Below are 10,062 nucleotides of genomic sequence, written 5' to 3' on the forward strand. Positions count from 1 at the left end.
CAGGGACTTTGAAATGACAACATGAAATTCAAGAGAAGAGTTCAGTATAGATATGGAGTCATATACCTAAAGACAATAATTGAAATACATGAGTGTATTAATAATATTTGCAAAAATGGAAGGTTTAAAAATGTATAAAATACCAATCTAGAGACTCCATGTTTGGGTCCCCTTCTGCGAACACTCTCGTGGAAGCCATCTTCCTCTTTCCTGGATTTCCCCTCTCGGGTCCCCTTCCACACGCTCTCGTGGAAGCCTGCCTTCCCCTCCTAAACTCCATCTCTCTCTGTATTCCTTTCCACTCAGTGTGGAAGCTGCTTTCCTCTCCTGGGTTCCATTTTTTCTGGATTCTCTCACTCAGCATGAGAGTTAGCTGTTTCTTTCTCTCTCCTCCTGTTTCTCTCTCTCTCTCTCTAAATAAATCACTTTCTACCAAAAAAAAAAAAAAATACCAATCTAGGCATCAGATAAGAAAAACAAGAAAAGAGATAAAGATATCAAGCTTACTTTCTGTTACAGTTCCTAGATTATAGCTGATGATCGATAAATGTTTGTTGAATCTGAATAAAAAGACAACATAAGGACAAAGTGAAATAGTTCTAAAGTTAGAATACAGTTAAGCATATTTTGAGTTAAAGGGAAAGAATACAGTAGGTAAAGAGTTAAATAGAATAAATTGAGATTTAAGACATTGATAAAAACATAAGGAGTCTGTATTAGAAGCAATGCACTATGATAAGCATTATTACAAGTTTCCTGATAGAAAAAGTCATAGGATTCAACATGTACCTTTAGTGGTAAAATAAACTTTACTTGGCAATTAATTGAATTACATCAAGGTGAGGGAAAAGAAAGTATCAAATCAGATCTTCATAAGTAAGTGGTTAAATAATGGTACCCCATTCTTCATGATAAAGTAAATACAAGAGTTTATCTTTAACATCTCTTTTTATCCCACCCTCCACATTCCAAACAAGGCACTATAAAAAGGGGCAGAGGATAGATATCACCAAATTGTATAAACATCAAGAGAAGAGATGTTTCTACATAAAAGGGAAAGAATAATTAGTAAAACATGTGAAGAGAATCCCATCTCCACATCACAGTCCAATTCCATATGCATGGTGAAATTAAAGATATCATCCACTAGAGAATTTTTTTTTATTTATCCTGTGAAAGGACAATGTTTGTTAAAGCAAAGGAAGAGAAGTTATTCTGTGATAAGAATTTAGAATGTAAAGAGATTTGTTCACAAAGGAACAGTAGAATGGTAGGGATAAAGGCCAATGGTAATGGTGAAAAGATCTGGGGTAAGGATGTGTGCAGTGTCACAGGGAGTTAGTAATACAGAGGAAATAGTTTTAGAGATGCATTGTCTTTCAGCTGGTCATTGAAGGTAACAGAAATGCAATCATGGTTAGAACTTACTGATCTTAAGTAGACTCTTATGGAGGAACAGAGAACTAACAAAAGATTGCAGGTTAACCTGTTCTGATTGTGCTATGTGTTTCTGTCCTTGCCTGTGCCACCTGTTATGTTGGTGAGAGCTGCCTTTAGGTTATACAGGAGCAGCAAGAAGATACTTGTACGGGTGGTGTCTACCACAATTTGAGCAGCTTCTGGTTTTGGTAAGGTCTGCCACACTATCTGTAAAATGGACAAAAAAGAGAAAATGACAATTGAACACAAGGGTGCACAACAAAGAAGCAATAGCAATGGAAGCTCATACCTAGCTTTCCTTTGCCGTTGTTCAGAGATTATTTCTTTATTGTATTAAAATATATATTACATACAATTGGGCAATTTAGCCATATTTAATTGTACAGTTTAGTGGTATTAATTACCTTCACAACATTTTGCAATCATAACCACTATCTGTTTCTAAAATATTTATACCACCCAAAACAGAAACTCATAACCATTAAGCAATAACTCTTCACCACCATTATCTACCCTTAGACCCCGGTGACCACTAATCTGTCTGTCTCTATTAATTTGCCCATTTCAGATATTTCACCTTCATTTCCTAAGAAGGATATTGGTCATTGCTTAAGAGCACTGAGTTATCATCTTGAGAAGACTTGCCACTGATGGTTTACTGAGACGACATATAAGCTGGAGAGCAGTAAACAGCTTGCAATGACCAGAATTGTCGTAAAAATGAGTTAAGTGACTCAAATATCAACTAATAGATATTTCTTGGAACTGAAAAATTAGAAAGAAAATGTTCTATCTGAAAGGTCACAATGACTTTTCAACTCCTGCCAACTGTTGTCATTAAGTAATTAGAAACTCAGTGCTGCCAGATTTTTCTTTTCTAGGAAAACTAGAACATTCGAACTGTTAGGCAAAAAGTCCAAAATTTTTAAAAGTTTATAGGTCAAATCTGGCCCCTTGTGTCATCAGCTTATGGACTTCATTATTACAAAGAATTATTTTGTTGCAGAAAAATGCTATTATATTTTAAATGGCGTGCATTTGTAATAAACAAAGATATAAGCTTTGTGACTTTTTTGAGCAAATTTGAGAGGCCCAGGTATACATGCACAAAAAGAGCATTTCCCAAGGATGAGGAATGGCAAAGCAGAATGAGCAGAAGGTCAGGAATCCAACACATTCTAGAATGGTAAGTTATTTCTTTGTGCCTTTATGTTATTTAATTCATTTTTTCTTTTGACAAAACTGTGTATATTTATCATGTACAACATGGTGTCTTGAAGTTTACATACATCCTTGAATGGTTAAATTTATCTTGTAAGGAACTACCTCACATTGCTCTCATTTTTATGATGAGAATACTTAACATGCATTCTCTCAGCATTTTTCAATAATCCAATATATTATCATTAAATATAGTCACCTCGATGTGCAATACATCTCTTGAATATATTCTTCCTACCTCCCAGCCAACATCTCACTAACCTCCCCTTCCTTCTAACCACTCTAGCCTCTGTAACCACCATTCTACTGTACTTCCCTGAGATCAACTTTTTTAGATTAAAGACAGCGTCCACTAGATAATTTTTTTATTTATCCTGTGAAAGAACAATGTTTATTAAAGCAAAGGAAGAGAAATTGTTCTGTGATAAGAATTTAGAATGTAAAGAGATTTACATATATAACTGAGATCATCTGATATTTATCTTTCTGTGTCTTTGTGCCTTTTAAAAATAGTGCCTTGCCATCTTGATAGACATTCAATAATTATTCGTTCAATTGTTAAAAAAGGAAAGAAATAAGCATCAGTTAATATGACCTTATTGAACCATTCAAATTAGTAATGACTTCATTAAAGTTATAAACAGGCATTTCACTGTCTAAACATCTGGAAGAGGCAGCTTTTTAGCTTTCCTGGTTTTTCCTAAGCTAAGAAAATTGGTAATAATTCATGGGTCCCATTTTGTGAGCAAGATTTTCTCTTTTAGATGTCAAAATAATAATTAAAAAAAGTTTAAAAACACTAACTATGAAGATCCTTCTGGTGAGACTGACAATAAGTGTGTATTACTTTTGAAACACTCAATACTTAAACATTTTACATAAAATTATATTGATCTCTGCTTAAAAATATTCCCTGAGAAACATATATGGTCTCAATTTAAAACAAGAGATACACGCCGAGGACACCAAAAATCTAATTCCCTTATTCTGTTCCAAGCAATACATAATAAATTTTTATACAGTATTTGTTACTTGAGTACAATTGAAAATTGTATCAATTCTCACAGCCTTGGCTTCAAGGTTTTTTCTTTTGTTGTTGATGTTCTTCTTTATGATCCGAATTCTGATGGGTCCCTCTTGTGGTTAAAATCAGAAGAGGTTCTATGTATTTCGTTTTATTTTCTTTATAAAAAGATCTAAAATAAAACCCACTGTGAAAAAATAAAAATTTATTAAATTAGTTATTTCTGAAATGTTGAATTTATTTTCCCTACCCTCAAGAGGTTAATAGATAACAGGGAATAAAGGCACAGGAGCAGATATTTCAATGTAGTGTTATTGATACAAAAAGGAATGATTTTCACAACGAGCAGTAGTGGCACAAAGAAAGTATCTGACTCCTTTTACCTCTTGGGATTGTTAGTAAGGAAATGGTACTGTTTGTTTGATTCTTCAGGGCTTTGGATAGAACGCTAAGCTACGATTATGTCAGAAGAAAGGGAAGTGACAGAATTATTCTGGAGGCAGAATGTCGAGGGCTCAACATTGGGATCAGAATAAAAAAGGAACTAAGGTTAACATTAAGAGTCAAACTTGAAAGCTAGACAGAGATTAATTATCCAGCAATGATATTAGAGATGAGCAATAGGTAGACTGTGGCAAAAAACAAAACAAAAAAGGTGTAGAAAATCTGACAGGTGATTTCTTTCTTATAGTAAAATATATATTACATAAACTTTGCCACTTTGATCATATTTTTTGCTTTGCACATTTTAATTTTCTAAGTTTTTAAAATTTTATTTAAATGTTTTTAAGGGTACAAATGGTTTTTCATTACATAGGTGGATCGTGTAATGGTGAAGTCTGGGCTTTAGGTGTACCCATCACCAGAATAGTGTACATTTACCCAATAGGTAATTTTTCATCCCTTACCCCTCCCAAACTCCCCACTTCACAATCTCCAGTGTCCATTGTACCACTCTGTATTCCATTGTGTACCCATAGCTTAGCTCCAATTTATAAGTGAGAACATGTGGCATTTGGTTTTCTGTTCCTGAGTTACTTCATTTAGGATAATGGACTTCGGTTCCATCTAAGTTACTGAAAAATATATTATTTCTTCATTCTGCTTTATGGCTAATATCTCAACATATATATATATGATTATATATATGATATATAATATATATATCAACATATATATTATATATATTATACATATATATGTCATATATATTATATATAATCATCATATATGTGATCATCATATATATCATATATATGATATCATATATATATCATATATATATGATGATATATATATGATATATATATGATCATATATATATGATGATATATATGATGAGATATTAGTCAGCCATAAAGCAGAATAAGAAATAACATATTTTTCAGTAACTTAGATGGAACTGAAGATATATATGATGATATATATATATGATTTTATATATATCACACTTTATCCACTCATAGGTTATTGGGTGTTTAACAAAAAGTTAAGCTCTTTGCATCTGTGAATTGTGCTACAATGAACATACATGTGCAGGTGTCTTTTGTATATGATGTATATGATGATTTATTTTCCTTTGGGTAAGACACCCAGCAATGGGTTTGCTGGGTTGAATGGTAGATCTACTTTTAGTTCTTTGAGAAATCTCCATAATGCTTTCCATGGAAGTTGTACTGATTTACATTCTACTAACAGTGTATAAGTGTTTCTCTTTCACAAAATTCACATTAATATCTATTGTTGACTTTTTACTAATAGTCATTCTGGCTTGGATAATGTGTTATCTCATTGTGGTTTAACTTGCATTTCCCTGATTATTAGTGATAATAATCATTTTTTCATATGCTTGTTAGTCATTTGTATATCTTTTTTTGAGAAATATCTATTCATGTCATTTGCCTACTATTTAATGAAATTATTCATTTATTTCTTGCTGATTTGAGTTCTTTATAGATTTAAGATATTAGTTATTTGTTGGTTATATGGTCTGCAAATACTTTCTCCCATTCTGTAGGTTGTCTATTATTTTTATAATGGCCCTCTTTGTCTTCTTTGTCTGCTGTTAATTTAAAGTTTGTTTTGTATGACATAAGAACAGCTACTCCTGCTCGCTTTTATTTTCTGTTTGCATAGAATTTTTTCCCACTTCTTTATCTTGAATCTAAAAAAATCTTTACATGTTAGGTGAGTCACTTGATGGCATCAGACGTTTGAGGGCTGTGTGTGTGTGTGTGTGTGTGTGTGTGTGTGTGTGTGTTTTTAATCCATTCTACCAATCTGTATCTTCTAAGTGTGGCATTTAAATCATTTACATTCAAAGTAAATATTGATAGGTGAGGTACTGTTCCAGTCATCATGTTGATTGTTACCTAGTTGCTTTGTTTTCTTCATTGTGCTACTGTTATGTGAGTCCTGAGAATTTCATACTTTCAAGCATTTTTATTTTCTTATTTTTTGTTGGTTTATTCCTTTTACTCTTTATTTTCAGTTGACATGTAATAATTGTACATATTTATGGCATACAGAGTAGTATTTTGATACATGAATACAGTGTGTAATGATCAAATCAGAGTAAGTTGTACATCCATCACCTCTAACATTTATTATTTCTTTGTGACGGGAAAACTCAGCATCCTCTCTCAGCTTTTTGAAAATATACAGTAATTTATAACTAAATATTTATATTAAAGGTAATTTATAATTTACCCTACAGTGCGGCAGATTATCAGAGGGCATGTCTCCCATCTAGCTGTAATTTTGTATCCAATTACCAACATCTCCCGCATCTCCCTTCCCCCTTACTGTTACTATTCTCTATACCCACAATTCTATTCTCTACTTGTGTGAACTCAAAAATAATGTTTTCAGCTCCCATATGAGTGAGAAGACATGGTACTTATCTTTCTGTAACTGACTTATTTTGCTTAACATAATGTCCTTCAGGCTAAGACTCAGGCCTTGACCCAGAGAAAAGATGAATCTGCAGGTATCATGGAAACGGCTAGGTGAAATGATTAATTTGTACTTAATTCATAAAATAACAGTTTCGTTTTCAAATATGAAATTCATGTATTTATATACTGGTGTGTATCAACCTTTCATGTTGATGTTTAGAACTCCTTTGAGCATTTCTTATAGGGCTGGCCTAGCAGTGAAATATTGCTTCAGCATTTGCCTTACTGGGAAATATTTTATTTCTCCCTCGTTTATGAAACTTAATATGGCTGAATACAGAATTGTTGGCTGGCAGTTATTCTATTTGAGGAGACTAAAAATAGGATCTCGATCCCTTCTGGCTTGTAAGATTTCTGCCAAGAAGTCTGATGTTAGTCTGACAGATTTTATTTTATAAATTGCTTGATTCTTCTGTCTCACGGCTATTAGAATTATTTTCTTCATGTTGACTTTAGATAACCTGATGACTATATGCCTTGGTGATGATCTTTTTGCTATAAATCTCCCAAGAGTTATTTCAGCTTCTTGTTTTTGCAAGTCTCTAACAAGTACATGAACATTTTCCTTAATTATTCATTCAAATATGATTTCCAAGCTTTTTTTTTTTTCCTTCGGAAACACCTATGATTCTTAGGTTTGGAAGTTTTACATAATCCCATATTTCTTGCAGACTGTTCACTTCTTTTCATTCTTTTTTCCTCTATTTTTGCCTGATTCAAAAACCTTGTCTTCCTGCTCTGAAATTCTTCCTTCTACTTGGTCTAGTGTATTGTTAAAACATCCCATTACATTTTGCAGTTCTGTACCTGAGTCTTTCATTTCCAGAGTTCTGTTTGTTTTTCTTAAACTGCCTATCTCAAGAACATTTTTCATTCATATTCTAAATTATGTTTTTATTTTTATGCAGAAATCTACATTTTTATTGTTTTTCTTAAAATGTCTATCTCGAGCGCGGTTATAAAATAAAGGAACCCGAGCTCTGCGCGAGGGCGGTCTCTGCCGTTCCACCCACCTCGCCCTTCACCCCTCAGCTCGAGCCTGCTGCTCACCGGCTTAGCGTTGCTCTCGCCATGGCTCTCAGCGATGCTGACGTGCAAAAGCAGATTAAGCATATGATGGCTTTCATTGAACAAGAAGCCAATGAGAAAGCAGAAGAAATAGATGCAAAGGCAGAGGAAGAGTTCAACATAGAAAAAGGTCGGCTTGTGCAAACCCAAAGACTAAAGATTATGGAGTATTATGAGAAGAAAGAGAAGCAGATTGAGCAGCAGAAGAAAATTAAGATGTCCAATTTGATGAATCAAGCAAGGCTCAAAGTCCTCAGAGCAAGAGATGACCTTATCACAGACCTACTAAATGAAGCGAAGCAGAGGCTCAGCAAGGTGGTAAAAGATACAACCAGGTACCAAGTGCTGCTGGATGGACTGGTTCTCCAGGGTTTGTACCAGTTGCTGGAGCCCCGAATGATTGTTCGATGCAGGAAACAAGATTTCCCTCTGGTAAAGGCTGCGGTGCAAAAGGCAATCCCAATGTACAAAATTGCCACCAAAAATGATGTTGATGTCCAAATTGACCAGGAGTCCTACCTGCCTGAGGACATAGCTGGTGGAGTTGAGATCTATAATGGGGATCGTAAAATAAAGGTTTCCAACACCCTGGAAAGCCGGCTGGACCTCAAAGCCCAGCAGATGATGCCAGAAGTCCGAGGAGCCTTGTTTGGTGCGAATGCCAACAGGAAGTTTTTGGACTAAGCCTCCGGGAGGTGGAGCTCATCCTTGGCTCTCCTGCTGTGACGTGGAAGCTTCTGATATTTGAAGAAACACGATGTCTCTGTAGCTTCCTCTTTACTGCCCCATTGTTGCTCTGTATTTATCAGTGATGCCCCTCTGTCTGTCACTGACGCCTTGCCTAATTGTTCACAATGGCGGAAAGCTTCATGTAATATGAAGACCCACCTCCAGTTCATCTGAAAGTAACACAGTGTCCGGTCGGTTCAGCACACTAGGGGAGGGGCAGGTGGCGGTTGCATGGGCTTCCTGGGTCTCCCTTCTCCGTCTGGCGTACAGGTGACGTGTCTGGCGTTCTCGGCCCTGCATTTCCCACTCGAAGCTTAAGGTGCATGTGGCACACCACTTCTTCGTAGTCGCCTCACTGTTCCCTGTTTAGGCCTAGAAGCTTTCCGTCTTCTGTAAATGTGATTCAGAATCTAAGCCATGGATGTGCTTTATTTATTAAAAGAGTTATGTGGAAAAAAAAAAATGTCTATCTCAAGAATATTTTTCATTCATATTCAAATTACTGTTTTTTTATGCAGAAATCTACATTTTCACATGAAATCTTTATATATTTAAATATTTTTATTTGACTTTTAAGTTCAAGGATACATGTGCAGCTTGTTGTATAGGTAAATTTGTGTCATGGTGTTTGTTTTACAGATTATTTTATCCCCCAGGTATTAAGCTTAGTACTCAGTTATTTGCATGATCCTCTCCTTTCTCTAACCCTCCAACAGGACTCAGTGTCAGCTATTTCCCTCTGTGTGTCCATGCATTCTCATCATTTAGCTCCTACTTATAAGTGAGTGCATGTGGTATTTCTTTTTCTAATCCTACATTCGTTTCCTAAGAATAATGACCTCCAGCTCCATTCATGTTTCTGCAAATGATATAATCTTTTTTTATGACTGCATAGTATTCCATTGTGTATATATGCCATATTTTCTTTATCCACTCTAACTCTGATGGACATTTAGGCTGATTCCATGTCTTCATTATTTTGAATAGTTCTGCAGTGAAAATATGCGTACATGTGTCTTTATGATTAACAATTTATATTCCCTTGGGTGTATACCCAGTAATGGGATTGCTGGGTTGAATGGTATTTGTGTTTTTAGGTCTTTGAGGAATCCCCACACTCCTTTTCACAATGACTAAACTAATTTACACTCACATCATCAGTGTATAAGCATTTCTTTTTTTCCACAACCTTGTCAGCATGTTATTATTTGACTTTTTAATAGTAGCCACTCTAACTGGTATGAGATGGTATCTCATTGTGCTTTTGATTTGCGTTTCTCTAATGATCAATGATGTTGAGCTTTTTTTTTTTTTTTTTTGTATGCATGTTGGCCACATCTATGTCCTGTTTAGAAGTGTCTTTTCATGTCCTTTGCCCTTTTTTAATAGAGTTGTTTCTTTTTATTGTAAATTTGTTTATGCTCTTTACAGATGCTAGATAATAGACCTTTGTCAGATGCATAATTTGCAAATATTTTCTCCGATTATGTAGTCAATTTGTTCTGTTGTTTCTTTTGCTGTGCAGAAGCTCTTTAGTTTAATTAGATCCCATTTGTCAATTTTTGCTATTGTTGCAATTGCTTTTGTCAGCTTTGTCATAGAATCATTGCCCATTCTTATGTG

The 10,062-nt window shown here is 34.7% G+C and overlaps 1 protein-coding gene across 1 annotated transcript; it reads left to right on the top strand.

Annotated features, from left to right (window-relative positions):
• Positions 1 to 7,595: 7,595 nt before the first annotated feature.
• LOC108289712 (V-type proton ATPase subunit E 1) lies at positions 7,596 to 8,902 on the top strand. The gene has a single exon (XM_017509229.1). It carries the CDS (start codon positions 7,714 to 7,716, stop codon positions 8,392 to 8,394), a length of 681 nt encoding a protein of 226 aa, XP_017364718.1. The 5' UTR covers positions 7,596 to 7,713; the 3' UTR covers positions 8,395 to 8,902.
• The last annotated feature ends 1,160 nt before the right edge of the window (positions 8,903 to 10,062 follow it).

This window comes from Cebus imitator, unplaced genomic scaffold, assembly GCF_001604975.1.
Source record: "Cebus imitator isolate Cc_AM_T3 unplaced genomic scaffold, Cebus_imitator-1.0 Scaffold412, whole genome shotgun sequence".
In the NCBI taxonomy this organism is placed as follows: Eukaryota; Metazoa; Chordata; class Mammalia; order Primates; family Cebidae; genus Cebus; species Cebus imitator.

Coding starts and splice junctions, on each gene's coding strand:
- LOC108289712 (XM_017509229.1), top strand. CDS start 7,714: ATGGCTCTCAGCGATGCTGACGTGCAAAAGCAGATTAAGCATATGATG.